Genomic DNA, 21800 nt, shown 5'->3' on the forward strand with positions numbered 1-21800 from the left:
CATGGCTCTTGAGCCACATGTGGCTCTTTTGTGATGATTTGTGGCTCTTTTATGTCTTCATTTTGAATATTTTTCCCCCAGAAAATCTTGAATGAGGTCAACTTTAACCTCAGAAATCATCCATTGCAAGTTACATTAAACAATTTGTTTCCCACTTGTGCAGTTGACTTTAATTGTCAACCTTAATCTTTTTGCCTGTACATTTCCTTTGCCCTTATTTGCAACCCCCCCAATTTTAATCAATTTTTACTGCTTTTGAGACCAAGTTTGCCACTTCATTTTGCCATTTTTCACCAGTTTTTGCCTTTTATCCTGCTTTTTTGCTGTTTGCAAATTTTGCCCCGTCTTGCTCATTGATGTCACTTTTTTTTCTCTATTTTTTACCACTTTTGCCCATTTTAGTTTCACTCATTTTTTTCACCCTTTCAACTCATTAACTTCAACTCATTAATATTGCTACTTAACCAATTTTTGCCACTTTTCACCACTTAGACTGTGGCTCTTGCAAAGGTATTTTTCAACAATTTGGCTCTTTGGTTGAGCAGGGTTGAGTAACACTGCTTTTAAAAATGTTTTTCCATTATTTAAAACAGCTTTAGTTGGTGTCAGTTTATTTATAACATAATTGTGGCCCAAAGTTGCTCAGAGAGCCCCCTGGGATTTTTTTCCAAGGGGCCTAACAGACTCTAGAATCGCCCCTGCACAAATGACATATTTCAAACTTGTGTATGCCACCTCCTCATCTATTAGTCTACTTATTACTAAAACAAATGGAACAATCTGGGTATAGATATGTGTCTAAACAGAAATTAGAATGTGCAGAAAATGGGGTGAAATCTAAAATGATTGTCTTTGTAAGTATCCTGTCTCTGTAGCAGAACCCAAAACTACTCTAACCTTTTCTCCCAGCGTCCCCAGAATCCAGATTTCTGAAGAAAGATTACAGATTTTGAGCAATAACACTATCATGACTGATTTTACACGTCGTGCCATTACATAAGTCTGCGTACAGGAGGACTGCGGTGTCAGAGTTGAGCTCAGTCTGTGTTTTGACGCTGCAGAGAGGAGGAGCTGCTCCGTCAACTGTTGGCCTGTACAGCCTAATCTGGATTAAGGATTGGTCCAGTCTGCGGCCAGGACACCAATAATCACATTATTCTGCCTTGAGTTGACGCCTCATGAAGCGGAAGCAATGCAGCGACGAGAAACGTTGCCACTGACGCGTTTGGATTTCAGGTGAACTGTCAGTGTGGATGAAATATTTTTGAATTGTCTCGTTGAGTTTCTGTTTTTGATTCAGTCTGGACAAAGTTGGATGAATTATTGCTGCCTGCCTGCCTGCGGACGGTGCGCGTCCCCCGGTGCAGCACAGCGCTCTCTGCAGCATCCAGACCGAGCACTGCAGCCAGAGCCTGGAGCACAGTTCTGCACAAAGACCCGCCGCTGATTCCTGAGGAGCAGCTGCACAAACATGCAAGAATCAGGTAAGCAAACACCTGCTTTTTATTGACTTAATTTCCAAAACTGTGCAGCCTTAAACTGTCGATGCAGTGATGAATCTAGCAACTGCTCTTCTTTCAATGAACAACATAAAAGTTTGAGGAGACGATTTGATGACCGGGTGATGATCTCTCAGTCTGTAAGTGAAAGAGACGGAAGCGTAATTGTTTAATGGCATGAGATTAAGCTTTAGAAACACTGGCCATGTGATAACCCAGACAGTCACGATGCCAAATGTGTCAACTGGTAGTTTAAGAACGAGGGTAGAGTACGGTGGCCCGGACAGGCAACTGCAAAACCTTTTACTAAACACAATTATTTAATTTAACAAAAAAACGTGTAATAAAACACTAAACAGATTGTAGGAAAAATGCATATGTAGCATTTTTACACTGAAATATCAATATTAATTTTAAAAGTCACCATTCCTATGTCAGATATTTTTAAATTGAGGTCTTACAGTATCTGAAATGTTTCATAAAATTTTCTAAGACAGAGAAATTCTTTATTGTTATCATTTTAACTGGTCATTTTATGGAGGCTGCTTTAGGTTGCAAGATCAACTGCCCAAACTAAGCTCTGCACTATCCACCTCCATGGCCTCCTCCCCAGTTCTACTTCATGTTTTAAATTGAGGACAGTGATAAATTAAAACATGACCTCATAAAGCAAATCTAAATTGAAGCCTTAGGGCAGTGATCATGAATTAGCAGCCCAAGGGCCACATCGGGCCCCCAAAACCTTCCAATCCAGCCCCTAGATTATTATCAAATTCAAAACAAGTGCAGAGGAAAAATATTATGGTATTTGGGGTATCTTTTCATTTTTACAGGCTCCTTACAGCTATCAAAACGTCTCCAAAACAACTGTGCATGAGAGCAATTTAATCAGGAATGACTGTGCTTCACCCATGATTCAGAAATCCACCTATCAGCTATTATTAGCAAATATAATGCATGGTAAACACATATTTATTAGTTAATTCTTTCTTGATGAAAACTGATATTTTGGGAGTGCAATTTTCCTATTTGGGGTTTTCACTTACAACTATACAGCATAGTAGAATTAAACACACTGATAGAAAACATGACAGCCAAAGAAATATTCAGCTAAAATATCTCAATCGCCCCCTGGTGGCCGGCTGTGATACAGGAACTGATCTCACTGTTGTTGAGTCTAAAAATTACATGCATTTGAAAGAAAATAAAAATATTTAAACAAAAATATGTTTTGCCCCCAAAGTGCCTGTTTAAGAAAAAGATGGCCCTGGTACAAATGTAGTTGATGACCCTGCCTTAGGGCATCATTGGCGGATATCCCAAGAATTAAACATGGATACAATCGATATGGTGCCTCTGTTTTTTATGCTAAAGAAATCCTATTCAAATGACCTCTATTTTGCCATGAAGCACTACCATTCCTTCGTATAAATAGATTGTTTCATTGTCTTAGCGTGGTTGGTTAAGATGCCAGGGCGTTCATGTGAGACTGAAAAGATGTAGAACTGCATTTCAGGAGTTCTGGAGGAAACAGGAAGTCTGAGACGTTCTGGGCCCCTAGTGTTTTGTGATTTGTTTTTCAGTAAAATGTTTATGCAGTTGACCTTCAGGGCCACCGTATTTTAGCAGAGCAATATCTGCCAGGCTCCGTAGACAGTTACGTTATAATCTCTTAGAAGTAAAAAATAATTTCAGGAATAAAACAGTGTTTACTTTCTGTTCCCATGTGCTTGATTAAAAAGGATATAGAGGCCAAATGGAGGGCAGAGAGGCAGGAATTCAATCTCATGGAGACATCATGGATAACAGTGGGATTTTCAGCTGGTCACGTCATTTCTTTCTCTTTTAATCCTCATTGATAAACCCTTGAATAAACCTTTCCCGTCATGAGCAAATGCACCAGTCTGCTTTTCCAAACCTTTGATTGCCATCTACAAAATCTGCATGGATGGATAGATAAATATGTCATTTTCTTTTGTCTTCATGGTGTATTGGTAGCTTGGAATACTGATTACACAGGTGTCATTATACTGCAATCACTTGAGACACATTCACAGCACTCAGGTGACTTCTAGCACCAACTGGCTAGACTTCATTCAACAAAACATAATCATCCAACTCACAGATATTGAAAGTTTACTGTTGTAGCTGCAATGTGACAATTCTGCCTTTAAAAAGTCAAATACTGGTTTAGAGAATCTCTATCTCAGAGTGAATTTCTGCCTTATTCTCTACTGTTTCTCCCCATATATGGCAGACATAAATTCAAAACAGAGCCAGCTGGAGCCATCAAAGACTTTTAAACATGTTTCTCCTTCATTAACAGTATCTATATTTAGAAATTCCTCCTCTACTGGTAATTAGATTGCTGAATCTCCTTCATTTTCACCCTATGGGATAGACCAAGATTTAGGGGTTTTGAGGCAGACAGTTTTCTCTTCTGTCTTGCTCTTGCAGAATTTCATTCCCAGTCCCTGCTGACTCGTAGTCCACCGGGCTGCTAACGTTTCCCTCTCCCTGTCAGCAAGAATTGATCCAAATCGACCCTGAAATAGAAATTGATTTGGGGTAATGCAGGGCCGTCGCAGCAGAGCAGCACTTTTGGTTAATGAAATCTGACAAACAGCCAAGCAGGTCAGTGCTAAAGTGAATACCTCTCCCTACAGAGTGCAGACAAGTGGACAGATATTGAGGAGCCAGTCAGAAGTTAAATTATGTGAGAGTAAAGTGACAAATGTGAAGCCTTGAAAAGTGGATGCTGGGATTGTGAAATGAAACTAAACACAGCTTAAGATTCTTTGCACTGTATGTTTTACTGCTGAGGCTTAGAAGTGAAAAAATTGGTCCCCAATACACTGGGACTCTGCAATCACCATTTATTTAATTTTGAATGAAATTAATCAGATAAAAAGACATTTAAAGCAGCTAAAGCAGCTATAGAAATTAGTCTCCTAACATCCTCACTGGTGGTTTAGTTTGATAAAAATTCCGAAGTATTCTTTAGGTTCTAAGTGGTTTTAACTTTAGTTTAAGCAAAGACAGGCAATCACTTGGGATGTCGTTTTTATTGTGATAATAGTTATGCACCAAATATGAGGCCTAAAATCGCTTTTATTAATGATGTGCATTTTAAATGTAAATAAGAAGCCAAGAATGAATAAAAAATGCATTACAATTAATTTGATTATCCCGAAAAGTCCTCTGGGACGACTCCTGGCTCCAACAGCAGGGTCCAACCCCCCCAAAAGCCTCAGAATATCTTCATATTAAGCAAATCATTGTTGGGTACACTATATAGACAAAAGTATTTGGCCACATTTGTTACTTATTAAATTCATGTGTGTCAATCAGATCTGTTGCCACAGGTGTATAAATCAAGGAACCCGAAAGCTTTGCATTCGATATTTCATCCCAGCTGGATATTCCACAGTAAAATCTAAATGATATTATTAGAAAGTGGAAGCGTTTAGGAACAACAGAAACGCAGCCACATAGCAGAAGACCAGGTACAAATCACAGAGCAGGGTCAACGACTTTGTAAAAGTTGCCGACGCTCTGTTGATTCCATATCAGAAAGGTTCCAAATTCCACTTGTATTATAAGAACAGAAACTGTGTCGCAGGAGCTTCATGAATGACCAAGCAGCTGCATGCAGGCCTCACATCCCCAAGTTGGAAGCCAAGTGATGGATTGAGCGGTGTAAAGTATGCCAATGCTGGACTGTGGAGCTGTGGAAACTTGTTCTTTGGAGAGAAGAATCACAATTCTCTGTTTAGCAAGTTTGGGTTTGGCGGGTGCCGTGGGAACCTGCCTGACTGTGTCCCTAGTGCACAAAGAAAGGACTATAAAGGCATGGGTTGATGGGTTCAGTGTGGAAGAACTTGACTGGTCCACACAGAGCCCTGATCTCAACCCCATCAAGCACCTTTAGGATGAACTGAAATTGTGTTTATGTGGCAGGCCTTCTCATCCAGCATCAGTGCCTGACCCATAAATGCTCTACAGAATGAATGGGCTCTTGTAGAAAGCCTTCCAAGAAGAATGGAGGCTATTATAGCTGCAAAAGGGGGACTAACTCCATATTAAAGTACATGTATTTGAATATAATGTCATTACAATCCCTGCTGGTGTCATTATCAAGTGGTTGAATACTTTTGTCCATGTAGTGTTTGTTCCTGCAGACATATTTAATCTTGAAACAATGAGTTTGATGATTATTGTGTGGTATAAAGGCATGAGATAAATACAGTTTTGCTTAGAATATTTTGTTTGCATGCTATGATTTCTTTTTGCTAAAGTAGAAAATGTCTCATAGTGATCTTTTCCTCAACCTCCAAATTACTAAAACCATTCTTTGAGTTATCTGTTTCAAAAGCAATGAGTGAATATGAGGCCCAAAGACCTTTACCTTTGACCTCTAAAATCTAATCCTTGCATCAGTGAGTCAGATGGAAGTTCATGCACAGTTTAAGGAAAATCTCCCATGACATTTTTGAGATAAAACTCAGGCTTTATAGGCGTTCAGACAGAAAACCTGTGACAATATGCAGGAAAATGAACATAACTGTATCTGGACTATAGAGATACTCTGATCACCCATTCGTCAGGTTTAATTCATGAGCCAAGTGTCTTAATTTCCTGTCGTTAAAGCCTCTTAAATACAGAGGATCACCGTTAATCCACTATCAGTCTGGGTCGTATCGAGCGGTTAACTCTCAGTGATTCAGGATGAATGATACTTGTCAATGAGTCTCAGTTGTAAACAAGAAGTTTACAGGCTTCTTGGAGATTTATGTGACTCATAAAAACCTGATTTATGAAGTTAAAGAGCAGCATGTTCATTATGTGAGTCTACATCGGTGGGTATTTTCACAGATGAAGACATTTCCACCATTTTTAGGTAAAAACAGTCAGGTCAGTGGGTACGAGAAATTTGTCAATAAGGCAAACAACCCAGAGGGATCACAGCTAATGAACTGGATCCTTGCCTCTAATTTGGGATTAGCTTTGACTCTGGGATTAAAGTCTGTGTGCTAACGACTCCACAGATGATTCCAGAAACAAAGCACTTTCTGTGAACCGACAGTCAAACACACAGTTTCTCCTGCATCTCTGCAGAAGATATTTAAAAAGGATGAAGCAGAGAGGATTAAAGAAAGGTGAAGAGGTGAAAGGGGAAAGAAAAATAGATAAAGGCAGAGAGGACAGGAATAAGAAGGTCAGAGCAGGTAAAAAGCAGCTAAATGTAAAATCTTATGCTGTCAGTCCAGGTTAGAATAACTTTAATATATTTCTTTTGAAAAGCTTGCTGTGACATGAATATTTTTGTTCCCAGTATAAAAAAGCACATGGCGTACTTCCAAGTGTAATTTATCAGTGGTAGACTCTAGTGGGCTATAAACAAATGCATCAATACAATTTTTGCATTCATTTTTAATCAAGATCAGACTTGATAATAAATATCAAACATTCATTTTTTTAAAAACAATTTAACCCTTTCATTGCCAGTTTAAGTAAAAAATCATTCTACATCATGCAAATTTGATTTCTTTGAAGGGCATTATCACAGCCTTGACTGTGTTAATAATGAGCACAAACTATATTTTTAAGCATTATTTTTTATTCAAAGATTTTAATAAATGGTGTAATAGTAATCTTATAGGAAATCAGAAAAAAAACATGCAATATCCCTCATGTCAAATAGGGGAATGTCTGATATTACAGGTCCTGATATTGATTTTATAAATCTGTTATAAAATGTACCTCCTAAATTTTTGTTGTTAGTATTAACACAGTCAAAATAACAAAAAGAAGACCAAAAAAGTTGCAAAATTGCCTCATCATCCTCTCTGAGTTAAAATTACTTCAATGCTGGGGTGCTGGTGGTTCAAGGTGTGCCCCATATATGCAGTCAGCCTGGGTTTCTAATCCAGCCTGTGGCACTTTCCTGTATGTCTGTCCCCAGCTCCCTCGTCCCTGATTCTGATTCTGTCCACTGTCCTCCTCTGTCAATACAGGCATAATATGACATCTTAAAAAAATAAAATTCCTTCAAATGCAGACAACTGCATCCTCAATTCCCTGGCCAGTGAAGAAACACATCCACTATAGCCTTTGTGGGCCAATATATCCTAAGGCTTGTTGTATGCCTATTGAAACAAGCTGGGAGACTCCATTATCAGAGTAATACTCCTTTAAAAGGAAGTCATCTGTTTCAACTCAATCAAATAGCTTCCCATACTGATGAAAGGGGGGTTGGGGTTTTTGTAAAGTAACATTAAATGTATTAAGGTATTGTAATTAGTTAAGTTACAGTGATACAGCTAGTTCTTGTGCTGCTGCAAAGTTGCTAGACAACATTCCCCTTCTGTCCTTTAGAATAAATTTGTTCTTAAACCCTCTTACACAGTTTTAAAGAAGATATTTGTTCTTAGCAAAGAGAATCATCTAAGAACATTCCAAAGCAATCTTACCCATATTTGAGTGCTGATTTAAAAGGATGAGATGTTTCATTTTGCACTCATCAGCACTCATGTCATAAAAAAAGAATGGCGCTATAAGAACGATAAAAATGTTGAAGTATTGTGAAGTGTTGTGATGCTTTTTACAGTTTATTTATATTTACTGACATTGTGCCTTCTGTGTTTGCACACTGCCCCTCTCATGCCCATATATGAACAGCAAAAAGGTATTTCTCTGCACATGACTCAGCTTACTAGCACATAGCATTCATCAGCTTAAAGGGAACATATTTTACTGCTTTAAGACAAGCTTATTTTGGTCTCAGAGGTCCCCAAAACATGCCTGTGAAGTTTGTTGCAGAAAAGTCACTGCAGTATTGGATTTTTGCATGTCTGAAAAACTCTGTTTCAGCCCTGCTCAGAACGAGCTGTTTCTATGTCTGTGGCTTTAAATGTTACTGAGCTGTCTGACTCCACCCATGACCCCGCCCCTCTCGGGAAATGGATTTGGCTTTCCTGATGTTCCTCTTAGCTGGCAGCTGAGAGAAGCATCAGGAGAGGGTGGAACTTCTTCCAAGCGGGGAGGGTCAACCAAGCCTGGGGGTGGGGCTAAATCCCCACATGACATCATGAGGGGGAAATCTGAGAACGGCTTAATTCAGCATACATTTTCTGAAAGGTGGAGGGTGGGGGTGGGCAGGCCAGGGGCACATATTTTTGTTAGAAAAGCCTGAAAAAGTGTATTTTGCATAATGTGTTCCTTTAAGAACACAGGTTTCTCTTAGAAACTTTCTGAAAAACAAACTGAAGAAAATCCTTAGGAAGATATTGGTTAATTGGGGCCAGTTGTTGCTGTTTAAAATCACAGTGTTTTAATGCATTTCCTTTTCTCACCCCTTCTTTCCAGCATCCAATACAATGTACGTCAAGTTAACCATGCAGGATGTTACCAATCTACGAGTGCCAGTGCCTCAGAAACTGCCCTCAGAGATGGCTGCTCCACTGGGTTGACCACTTCTTCCAGCCAGCATGGAGGAGAGCAATCTCATCTTCAGCCTGAACCGCCACGATGAAGGTCCCATTGTGGCCTTTTCCAAAGATAAGCCAAAGGGCAGAGAGAGCCAACCTGACCTCACCCTGGGGATGGAATTAGATCTGAGCCAAGGCCATCGCTCTCACCCTCTCCTGCCTCACTCCCCCTCATCCCCAGGCTCTCTGGCTGATCTCTCTGCAGATATACACATCTCCAGCAACCTCGTCAAGTCCTCCTCTACAGATCTAGAGCCCAGCGAAAGCGGGTCAATACGGAGCAAACCTCTGCTCAGCTTGGTCAAGTCGCTGAGCACGGAGATTTCTCGCCGTGTTGAGCCAGAGGTCAACCTCTCCAAGTCAGACTCCAAGCTGCATTTGCATCCCAGGAAGCACATTACTCATCCAAGAATCCCAGAGGCTAAACCTGAAGGAGAACAGAGTGAGGATGAAGTCTGGGAGTCTCCTCCTTCACCGGGCAGCATTCCTTCTGCTGAACCCCGCGGAAGCTCGCTGATCGCAGAGCTGGAGGACACACGGAGGAAGTTTTCTGAAGCCATGCAGGATCCTCTGAGCATGCTGAGTAAGATCATGGGGGACGAAAGCTCCAGCAGCCCAAAGCAAGGCAGAGCTGGAGACTCACAGGTTTTCCAGGGCAGTTGTGAAGACATGGAGCTAAAGTGCCGGAGAAGAACTGAAAGTCTGTGTGACTCGCCTTTAAGAAGACTCCAACAAGGCTCATTAATGAAATCCTCCGTCCCTGCAGAACAGCAAGCACACTACAAAGACAGCGCGTTAGAAATTCAGACCTTTAAGGACATGATTCAAGTGGTGGAGCTGCAGAATGGATCCAAAGGCACTCATCATAAAGCTTACACTGGATCTAAAGTTTCCTTTCCCAGCCCGTCGTTCCCTTTCCACTGGCTTCTCCCTGTTGGTCTTCTAGCTTATGGTTTCTTTGTGCTGCCCCTGCCTTCATATGTGACAGGTCTGTCTGTTGGGGTCGCCTGTGGCTTCATCTTGGGCCTAGTGATGGTTTACATGTTCGCCCCTAGACGCTCATCTACCAGAAGAGACAGGGACTCTCTGTGGAGCAAAGCCAGACATCTCGACGTGGATCCCCTGGATGGAGAGCTGACAAGTCAGGAGTTTCTAGAGGTAAAGATGCATGTGAAGAAGAGAGAGTGCTTAACACTAGAAAGGCCAGCATTACAAACCTGCTAGAGAGACAATGAGACTCTGCTTGGACTAAAAGTTAAGGCTAAAATGTCAGGACATTTTATGGGCTAGACTAAAATGTTTTGAGTTTTCATCAACTAAAACTAGACTAAAACTAAAAAAGGTAGAAATGACTAAAATGGGACTAAATTGCATTGAAGGATTTTGTCTGAGTCATATTTGCACAAAGTAAGACTATGCAATATTTGCAAACAGTAACTTACAATGCTTTGCTAGAATAGGGTTAAATAGACTAGTTTTCCAAGACACTAACTCTGACGGTGAAATTACAACCTAAATGGATGTGGTTGACTCCACTATGTACTTCTGCCAGCATTTAGTGGCCATTACACCGGCATATTTGCATGACACTACCTTCCAGGTGTCATGCTTCCATGTGTGTTTCTTAGTGTTTCACGGAGCTGCTGGTATTGCTTATTCAGGTTAGCGTTGCTCTAACCACAGCACTTCCTGATACTGATTTGGCTGTATGGAAATAACACTCATGCTTTTTGCAGGATAAGATGGAAAAATCAGAGAACAACAGCAGCCATGTGAGGCACTGGAGAGCACTACAATATCACTATAATTTGTGCTGTATGGATTCATTTTGACTATGAAAGTCCACACTCAGAGCAGATCAAGCATAAAGAGCAGGTTAATTTGATAATAACTTTTTCAGGGCAAATTTTAATGTTATGCTAAGAGATTAGAGCTGGCCCTCTGGCTCCATAACTGCACAGTCAGCAGGTTCATAGAAGGTAGAGGATGGAGCCATTTCCAGCAGCAGGCTCTCCCACAGTGTTAAATGAGACAGATGTATTCTGCCTTGTCTCGTGTTTCCCCTCCTGCTGAGCTGGTTTGTCGTAGTTTGCACGTCTTGCTGCAAATTTAGTAGAGATTCAGCGAAAATATATTCTGATGAATAAACACTTAATAAAGTGCAGTTTTAAAGGTAACTTCTAAATGAAACAAATTTTACTTGTGATGTTTCTGAGATTTAACCCTCATTATACTTTTTGTTTCCAGGGCTGGATGAATGAAACCCACAGCTATGACCCTGAGACTTTCCATCCGTCTTCACTCCACTCAGTCTTTGTCACCTTGGAGGGGAGCCGGTTACGTCTTGCATACCCCCGAGTTAACATCCCCAGGTGGGCCGGGTTTGACGAGTTGTCCCATGAGGCTGCATTCTCGCAAACTCGCACTTACCAGCTGGCTAACAGTAAGGTCAGTGCATTTGTGCAGAAAAATACGCTTGTTTCCTCATCCCAGAGGAGCAGACATGTCCCTCAGAGGGGAGTAGAAGAGAGACAAGGTGAACTCTCACCTGAACTCTCATCTCTCTGCACCCCTACTGTCATCTAACACGTAGGCGAAAGACCAGAGGGAGAGCTGTTAAAGTGATGATGTGATGAATAAATTTGACCCCGTTGTTGTCCCAGGTGTACATTGGTGCATTAACTTCCAATAGAGTGGCAGAATAACCTTTAAAGACAAAGGGATTTCTGCCGCCTGACCTCATAGACAGACAGTATTCTTAAAGAAAATGTATATATCATTTCTTTGTTACCAGGTGTCTCTGTTGCCACCTGGCCTGGCCCGCAAGAGAGTGTGGAACAAGAAATACCCAATCTGCATCGCTCTAGCAGAGGGAGAGTCGGGAGAAGAGAGTATAGTTGAAGGACAGGAGGAGGAAGACAGGACAGAGAAACATTCACTCCTGGACCAGCAGCTTCCTGTTACTCTGTATCTGTTTGGCCGTACAGGAAGAGAGAAGGAGGAATGGTTTCAGCACTTCGTTTATGTATCCCGAGCTGCAGCCAAGAGCGGTGTCAGCGGGGAGGAGAACACAGGTGAGAAGATGCTCAGCCAAAAGTAATAAGTTCAATCAGGAACACTTGCCGTATATTCAACCATTTTATTGCAAAATGGATATACAGTTTTACTTGTCAGAGAAGGCTCTGCTGAAAAGATGCTCCCTGGGTTAGTCAAGCAGCATGCTTTGACTTTCCAGGGAGCGCATAGCTAGAAAAAACCCTATCTGGTTAGACACATTAATGAGAATGTGTACTGAATTCAAAACAAATAGTTCAGAAGCAATTAATCCATAGTAGCATGAATCTTAACGAGGGTGCAACAAATTTGTGCTATGAAGGAGGAGGCTGGGGTGGAGGAGGTTAAGCTCTACTAGCAGCAGAGGCAGTGTGGTGTATCAGCATCAATGCAAGCAGGGACGGCTGAAGAGCTGTGATTAGCTGTGGGATCTGGGAGGTGATAATTGGGATCAGCTGGCCGTCAGCTGGGGGTACGACTACCCTGTCTTGCATAAACTAGGCTTCATTTATTTTATTGAATGTGATAAGAAGTCACCAAAAAGAGTTGACTCATGGCCAAATAGTTGTTGGGTTATCATTTGTTCCCTAAAAACTATACAAAATTTTGAGTAGCTTGTCTAACAGTGTATCAACTAAGTAATGAATTGACTAACCAAAAAACTGAAGGAGTTTCTTACAATCTACGTGTTATCACGTAGATTGTATACTTGTATTTTTACGTTTTTTCTAAACTAGTAACAATGACAATTGAATGTAGGACTAACAGTTTCTTTTTCGCTCTCTGGTGACCTCAGAGTTAGTTACTCATTCATTCCTTGGTTAACGAGGAGTTAATAACTCAGATGTGACCTGGTTAACTCACAGCTATTGCTTATTTGTTCCTTGGTTAACTAGCAGTTTATTACTGATTTTTTTCTTGCTAACATCCAGATATTCCTCTGTTTTTTTATTAGGTCAACTAGCAGTTTGTTACTCAGTATTTTTCCCAGTCAAAAACCCCTGGTTAACTTACAGTTTGTCCATGATGTCTGCTGACAGTTACTACCTCTGCAAAAATCTGTCATTTTTGACCAGTTTTGAACCATCATTTGCACAAAAACGTTTTACATTGCTCTTTTATAATGTCTTTATTTATCAGATTCAAAGATTTTAGACATTAAACATTACAATCAATTAATCCTAGTCTGTTTGACATCTACGGCTAGTAACAGATGCCACCACAACCAGGAAGAGCAACATGAGTGGAAGGTTTTACTTTGGAATTGGAAGTAACCTTAAATGGCGATGTGTGGACTGTGATCATCAAAACTCACAGTTGCAGGAGAATATCCACCACCCAAAGGGAGAGATGCAGCAAAAGGATGAGCCGATCGCCAGTGCAGGCGAGCCAATTGTTGGTGCTTCAGTGGATCGATCACCCTCCGCCCTGGTAATGCAGCTGGTCTTGGCCTCTGTAGCCATTCTCCTGTGGGGTGCTTCACTGTATCCTGGTAGTGGGCTGGGTTCCCACGAGGGCTCTGCAGTCAAAGTCAGTGAATTATCTCCGACTCTAAGGTGGGATGAGCGACCTGTGGATCAGTCAGGTGATCTTGTGATTGGCTTGGAAGCTGGGGTCATGGCGTCCCCGGTTCACAGCTCCACTCCCAAGCTGGTGTAGCTGACCTGGTCAAAGTTTGTTCAGCCCAGCTGGTGGTTGTACCAAGGTCTATGGAGATCCTCAGCACCCCCACACATCTCCATCTCCAACCAGTTCAAGGCCCTGATCAATAAGCCCCTGGTCCACCCTGGCAATGCTGTGGCAATCTCAGATAGAGAGATGGGCTGAACTCCCCATGACCCACATGAAAAATGATTTGTTTGATTTATAAAAACATGACGAAATTGGTCTATACCTTTTTTCTTGCTAAAACACCATCATTTAAACCTTAAGTATTTTATCACGGTAGTAGTTGATAACTGCAAACCTAATTTTGATCACTTCTGAGCAGATAAGGCCTTGCTACTCCTGAGATCTTTGGCTTTGTCATACATCAACAAGTCAATAAATCAAGCTTTAATTCACGATCAATCACTGTATGAAAGTTTATCTCTTGCTAAATCTCTCTCTTTTTCTTTTAATCGTTCACACAGAAGCCCAGTCAGGGGGAGAACCTGTCAAAGAAGGCACAGAGGAGCCCCATGACCCACCTGGACCTTTGAAAACCAGAACCCTTTTGGACTACAGTAACTACATGACTCAGCTGATGGTAGCCCAAAGCTCAAACCCCATCCTTAGCCCCTGCAGCAGCAACAAGGGAAGCCCCACAATGCACAGGAAGGTTAATGAATATCACTTTTATTAAGCTTTTAAGTCCAGTATTGAGTTTTTACAGCACTCTTTTCCATTGTTATCAGATGTAAAAGCTTTGCTTCTGCTCTATTTACCCGCTGCATGCTGTATTAATACTCTCCATGACTCTCGATATCAGATCAATATCAGCTGCTGTTTCGTTGTTCTGCTTTGATGCTGGCTCAGCGAAACACAGCCATGCTTACCATACCAGATGTCGATATACACAAGTATCAAATATCACCTGCTGGGAAGGATATTAATAGAAAGTGAGTGTGATACATCTGCAGTATACGTAATGAGCTGCTAATTCTGGATCATCACACCACCTAGAGACTGTCTCATGTTTAGAGGAAGTAGACACTGATTCAGTTTGTCCATAAGGCTTGTGATCATTTAGCACAGTAATGGCAGTGATTTTTATCATGCAAATCTGCTCTATTAGACAGATGTACCAATTAAATGTCTGTTTAAGGGTGTATGACATGTGTTTTATGTTTTAACCACTTCAGCTTGAAGAGCATGGATCTGGGAGCCAAGATGGGGATGATCCCAGTGCAGGTTCAGGAGCTGGGGGAAGCATTGCAGAAGCCCAGCCCACCTGGGTGAACTCCCTAGTGGGGCGGATCTTCTGGGACTTTCTCCGTGAGAAGTACTGGACGGATCAGGTGGCGCACAAGATCCAGAAGAAACTCAGCAAGATAAAGGTGAGGCTAATCCAGATATAATGGGACGCAAACCCTCCAAAAGGTTTAACTTTTTTCTCCTCAGTCCACAGAATATTTTCCCAAAAGTCTTGGGGGTAATCAGGATGTTTTTAGTCAAATATAAGACAAGCCTTTATCTTAGTGGTTTTGGTCTTGGAACTCTCCCATGGTTGCCATGGGAACACTGACCTTAACTTAACTGAGGCCTGCAGGTCCTCAGATGTTGTTTTGGGTTCTTATGTGACCTCCTGGATGAGTCATCAATGTGCTCTTGGAGTCATTTTGGTAGGACGGCCACTCCTTAGAAGGTTCACCACTGTTCCAAGTTTTCCCCACTTGTTGATAATGGCTCTCACCATGGTTTACTAGAGTCTGAAAGCCTTAGAAATTGCTTTTTAACCCTTTACCAGACTGATTAATGTCAATGACTTTGTTTTTCATCTGTTCTTGACTTTTGTTAGATGGTGCCATGATGTGTTGCTTTTTGAGATCTTTTGCCTATTTCACTTTGTCAGACAGGTTCTGTTTAAGGAATATCTGGATTCAACAGGGCTGACAGCAAACAGGCCTTCAGTTATATTAAATATATTAGAGTTATGTTGTATACCTTTACAGAATTAAGCATATTAAGCCTGTGATTGATGCTCTTAGTTGCACTTTTTATCTTCATCTCCATCTTTTCATATTGCCACCTTCATCAGCATCATCATCAGTGTCAAACTGAGAAATGGTGTTGCCTTACAGCAGTGCACGTACTCTAGGTCACACCTCCACAAGCTGTCACTGTCATGACAGGATGATGGAAAAATCAGCAGCGGTTTGAGCACAAGGTCAAAAGGCGGGACGTTTTGAGCATCAGCGCTGCAGCTCTGTTTCCTGTACATGTGTTTGAGAGTCTGCTGATAATGCACTCTCTTGTGTTCCTAAGGCGGGAGGTGGTAGAGGAGAGAGCAGCGCTGATAGCACCGCAGCGCCCCATTACTCATTTCCTGCACTTCTCTTTGACATGCCATTGTTTTTACTCTTCTGTCTTACTTCTCTGTCCTCCACAAACACACTCATGCTTTCTTTTTTTGAAGTATTCGCCTGTGGGACAAGTATTAAATTCAGGGTTTTTTTAACCTCATGAGCACAGCTTGTTTCCTAATTAAAGTTGCTGTTTGTCATTGTAGTTGCCGTATTTCATGAATGAGCTGACTCTGGCTGACCTGGACATGGGCACTTGTCTACCTCAAGTCCTCAGCACATCAAAACCAACTCTGGACCAAAGAGGTATAGTTATGTACTGATGTGAAGTGTTGGGTCACAAAAACTCATTATTTATATATGAGGGATGTCTGCCTCAATGACAGTGGATGACAGTACATCCCTGATGGCTTATTTATGCTTTTACATTCAAAACATGGATGTAGGTGGAGATTTCTTTTCTTACTTTGCTTTAATTTTATCCATATTTCTGTGTATTTTCTAATTTTTTAGGAACTAAAAATATACATTGTCTTCAAAAATATTAACCCTCTTGGATGTTCTACTCTTTTATTCATTTTATGAATCAATCATGGCCCATATAATTTGGCTTTATTTGACAACAAATGTCACAAAAAATCTTTTTTTTGTCAAATTGTAAACAGATGCTTACAAAGTAATGTCAATCAAATAAAAATATGTAAAAGGTCCAGACACTGGTTAGTCCGTATGCCTGGCTACCATTGCACCATGAAGATAAAAGAACACTCCAAGCAACTCAGGCACTGAACATACCCCAGAGTTCAGTTAAATCCATCATGAAGACATGGTAGGAACATGGCACATGTGTAAATCTGCTTAGATCAGGCCGTCCTCACTAACTGAGCGAGCATGCAATAAGGAGACTAGTGAGAAAGGCCACCAAGATACCTATAACTACTCTGAAGGAGTTCCAAGCTTCAGCAGCTGAGATGGGAGAGACTCTGCAGACAACTTTTGGCCGGGTTCTTCACCAGTCAGAGCTGGCAAGCTCAGAGTGGCAAAGAGAAAGACACTGTTGAAGAAAACTCATTAAATCTTAACTAGAGTTCTCCAAAAGGCACGTGGGAAACATCATGGCCAAGTGGAAGGAAGTTTACCATCCCCACTGTGAGGCACGAAGGTGGCAGCATCATGCTGTGGGGATGCTTCTCAGCCCTGGGAGGCTTGTAAAGGTAGAGAGTAAATAAATGTGGCAAAATATAGCAGAATCCTGGTGAAAAATCTGATTAAGTCTGCAAGAGAATTGTCCAGCATCACTAGATCTACTTAGCACCAAAAGCCAACAGCAAAAGATACACAGAAATAGTTTAACCCTTTAGAGCTTGTTACCTCAAATAATAGCCAGAAAAATCAGTTTTTTGGAACTGAGATGTTTATTGAACCCTCTACTGAAATCCAACAAAAGAAAAATTTCCATAAAATTTCACATATATATTTTATGTATCATATTTGATACATTAGGTAATATTTTTGCTACTGATAATCCACTGGAGGGCACTTTTATCATTTATCCGATTGTATACAAAAGGTTTTTAAGGAAATTATTGATCATGTTGATTAGAAAGACGTCTCATAAAACTGTGTATCAAATATGATACAAGAAGCTTTAAAGGGTCAAAGACAACAAAGTGAATGTTCGGATTGGCTGAGTCAAAGCCCATTTTCCAGCATATAAATGCTATAATAATATTTCTCTAAATTAGGGATGCCAGCATTTATTCCGTAACCCATTAAAGTTGACACCTCCATCATTTGGGCTTAAATCCTTCATAGCTATGATGATTTCTGTAATGCTTTATAAAGAGATTCACTTAGTTTAAACTATATTCTTTGGTGACTTCCTCACTTAAGATCTACTCCACTGCCACAATCACAGTTTAATTGATTTGTTAGCCTTTCCTTGTGTCACAGCATATGTGGTAAAGACTACAAACAAGGTTTACACAACAGTCCTCCCTGAGCTCTCCTCTCTCAGCCACCTCCGTTCGGTCAGCTCAGCCCATGATCCCATTTGTTTCATTAAAGAGTTTGTCATGCCCGCTCTAAAAGCTTTCCATTGTCTCCTCCCTGAGGGATTTGCAATCCTCTTGACTTGACTTAGCTCAACCTACGACGACATGCCTGAGCTTCCCTACTTTCATCCCATGAGTCAGACCCAAAGTCAATGCTGTTTCAAGCTCCTAATCAAACTCTGGCTGTAGATCACAGATTAATTAGATCTGAAGCCTGACCTTTTTTAATCTCTTCTCCCCTTTGTCTCCAGGTTTGTGGTTAGAGCTGGAGCTGGTCTACACAGGCTGCCTCCAGATGACCCTGGAGACTAAGATGAATCTGTGTAAGCTGGGTAAAGATGGCGAGGACGAAGCTCACAGTGTACCAGAGATGCAGCAAGTTGGGTAAGAGCTATCTAAGTTTGAAAATCCTCAACAGCTGCAAAGAGAAAGATCCTTTTTATAATCAGAAGTTTGCATTAAAAGAAACTTCCTGTTGTGTTTCAGCTCTAAGCCCAGGCTGTGTATTCTGGCCGATAGTGATGAAGAGTCCTCCAGCGCGGGCTCGTCTGATGAAGAGGAGGTCCCTCTGTCTGAGACGCAGGGGTCTCAGGGAGACAAAAGCACATCTGTAGCAGCTGAGGGGTAAACAACTAACTAACTGCCAGTTCCCAACATGAATACTAAATAAAACGTGAATCACAGCTCACAAACTGCACATCTTTTCTGAGTATGCTGCATCTGTGGTAGGACTCGGAAAATAAAAGTGTTACAGAAGCATTTTCTTTGTCTAGGGCTGTCAACATCATCACATTAGGCCCAAAATTAACAGATTCAACTTTTCAGTCCCATTAGTCTTGTTCTGTTTTGTTCTTTTTTGCTCACTGTAGTTAAGATAACCATGGCAGGTCATCAGCTGGAAACTGCTCACCTCTGGAAAATACACTGATAGATAATAGTAACACTGCTTGTCTTTAGCTAAAGCTCACATAGCTACATTTGCTACATAACTAGTTTGACTACATAAACCAGTGTAGCCAGGTTAGTTTTAGTAATGTGAGCTTTAGAAAACATAGCCACGCAGACAACACAGCTACATTAGCTTAAGTAGCCACTTTGTGAACTTAGCTTTAGCTATGTAAGCTACACATAGCTTATGCAGCTAATGTAGCTACATTAGCTACATTTACTGCTTTAGTATGTTTTCATGGAGAACAAGCTTTTTATCCATGTATTCAGACTGTTAACTGCAGTTTTGTATGTCATTCTTGACTTTCAATTTTCAGTATCCTATTTCAAACCTCATCTCTTACCCTAACCCTAAACAGAAGTTTAATCTGATTTTATTTCAAAAGTTTTAGCATGTTTTTCTATTCTGAAATAGATGTCATCTTAGATGAACAGTATACAATCTGTAGCAAAACCCCTCTCACCCCAGCAGCCACAATTAATGCATTTGTCAGCCTAAAAACAAAACAAACAATAATAAAGGTGACACAGCTCACCATTCAAAGCTCTCAAGAACTCTCCTGGTCATAATACTTCATCAAAAACAGTCCTGCTGCATCAAAATAAGTCAACACAATCTAAATCCAGTCAAATCTTTAGTCTAAAAACAAGATTACACCTATAAAGATCCATGGACTGGGTTTGAATAATGTCAAATTTGCTGTTGCTGTTGTTCTCAAAAGTCCACTGTATTTCCTGTAGTAATGGCATTTATTAGCAATGCTGTATATAAAAATGTCTGCCAACCTCAATCGTTTTTGAGTCGTTTTTGAAGTCTCTTTGCTCCCAGTTTAGACTCTCACACCAAACTTCTTGAGCTCTTTTTGTCAAATCCTCTCCAGTCTCTTATAGTATTTGTGTCCGTCTCCTTCCCAGGCACACTGGTGGCAGCACAGGCAGGAAGATTTTAAGATTTGTGGACAAAATAGCAAAGTCCAAATACTTCCAAAAAGCCACAGAGAACGAGTACATCAAGAAGAAGATAGCTGAAGTGTCCAACATGCCTCTGATGCTCAGCGTCGAGGTCCTGGAGCTCTCTGGGACTCTGGCAGTCAACATCCCACCTCCTCCAACTGACAGGATATGGTACTGAAGTTCTCTCTTTGTCATTTCATAACACTAAATCAAAGTGCTATCTTTCTCATGTAGTCTTTTTCACTCATTCTCTGCCTTCAGGTACAGTTTCCGAGTCCCTCCAAGGTTAGACCTCCATGTTCGTCCGACGCTCGGGGAGAGAGAAGTCACCTTCACCCATGTCACTGAGTGGATCGAGAAGAAACTGCAGTGTGAGTTCCAGGTGAGTCCTTCAGTGAAACAGTTTGAATCATTGCTTTTAATTTGTTCATCAGCTGGATAAGTATCCCTCCAAGTCTTATCAGCAGATGCACACACACTCATCAAGCCAAGACTCACACTGAGCTTTCTAATATGACATGTTCAAGGCTGATTAAGACGTAATTTAAAAACCCCTGGTGGTTTGAGGCCATGCAAAAATTAATACATGCAACTGATGACCTGAAAAGGTCTTTCTGATGATATTTATAAATGTGTTTTGTAGTGCAGCCCTCCGCTGATCTGGGCTTTATGGCAGAGTGGCTGGACAGAATCCTCTCTCAGTGCAAAGCACATGAAAGTGGAGTTTTTATGCACTGAGGAGGGGTGTTTGTCCTTCTGGAGCTTTATCCCATCTCCATACAGAATCTCTGGAGCTCAGTCAGAGTGACCATCAGGCTGTATATCCCAACCATGCATTGCAGAAAACTTATGTTGCACAACATAACTAAGTGGAAATGATGAAAACACTGTGACACTCATGCACGACTATTACAGCTATAGAAGCAGCTGTTGAAACGTTTCATTGTGGTGGGCATGAATGAGTTTTCAGAACGCTTCACTGTACATTTGACGACTCAAACATCTGCCAGAAGCTAAAGCTTGTTCTTACCAGTGCAGGATGTGAAAAAACTCTGCTCATATATTATTTATATGTTTATTAATTATTTATGCATTTTAATTCCAATAAGTGTTTCTACCTTTTTCCCCATAACAGAAAGTTTTTGTCATGCCCAACATGGACGATCTATATCTGCCTCTGATGACATCCGGCCTGGACAACCCCCCTGTGTCCCACCAGTCCTCCATCCACTCCTCATCCCACCAGTCCTCCATGGAGTCCCAGGAGTGCCTGTCAGAGTGACCACAGATGGCGTTAAAGTGATGTAAGCAGGTGTTGTGCAGCTATTGCCTTGCTCTCTAATGGATTCGGAGGCTGCTGCAGCCAGGGACCAGCTCTGTGCCTGTGCTCAGAGGAAAAACTGCAGGACAGACGCCTTCTAAAAGAAGTAAAGAAGAGACGTCATGGCTACGAGTGGTGCTACAGTGCCCCCTGCTGTGGATATGAGGGAAACAGAACAGATTATCAGATGGATTTTAAAAGTGGAGCTTAAATTCTGACATTGATTGAAGGTACAAGACTTTAAAACTGGATTTCTTTCCTCCACATGGAACTGTTTTAAAAGAATGCATCCATCCATCTTTTTTTTACCAATCTGATTAAGGGCTTTAAGCTTGAATCAACTGGAGACTTAAAAAAGGAACATTTATCCAATCATCCTTGTGCATGTTACTTCTTAACAGTGTGAATATGCTCATGGATTCATCAGTGAATAAAAACTGGTACAAAACTGTCAATCTTAATGAATTTTGAACTAC

General features: G+C 41.1%; 1 protein-coding gene across 3 annotated transcripts; it reads left to right on the plus strand.

Annotated features, from left to right (window-relative positions):
• The first annotated feature begins 1079 nt into the window (after positions 1-1079).
• LOC121529190 (testis-expressed protein 2-like) lies at positions 1080-21731 on the plus strand. Of its 3 annotated transcripts, none has more exons than XM_041816929.1 (12): positions 1080-1484; positions 8868-10147; positions 11237-11437; positions 11784-12063; positions 14176-14363; positions 14887-15081; positions 16254-16353; positions 18353-18485; positions 18588-18725; positions 19965-20174; positions 20265-20385; positions 21139-21731. In XM_041816929.1, the coding sequence occupies exons 2-12, from the start codon at positions 8990-8992 to the stop codon at positions 21283-21285; spliced, it is 2871 nt and encodes a 956-aa protein (XP_041672863.1). In that variant the 5' UTR covers positions 1080-1484; positions 8868-8989; the 3' UTR covers positions 21286-21731. The 3 variants fall into 3 exon arrangements, with proteins under 3 accessions (XP_041672863.1, XP_041672865.1, XP_041672864.1); XM_041816931.1 differs by having other exon boundaries at positions 14176-14291; XM_041816930.1 differs by lacking the exon at positions 1080-1484 and adding an exon at positions 1573-1639.
• The last annotated feature ends 69 nt before the right edge of the window (positions 21732-21800 follow it).

Source organism: Cheilinus undulatus, linkage group 21 (assembly GCF_018320785.1).
Source record: "Cheilinus undulatus linkage group 21, ASM1832078v1, whole genome shotgun sequence".
NCBI lineage: Eukaryota > Metazoa > Chordata > Actinopteri > Labriformes > Labridae > Cheilinus > Cheilinus undulatus.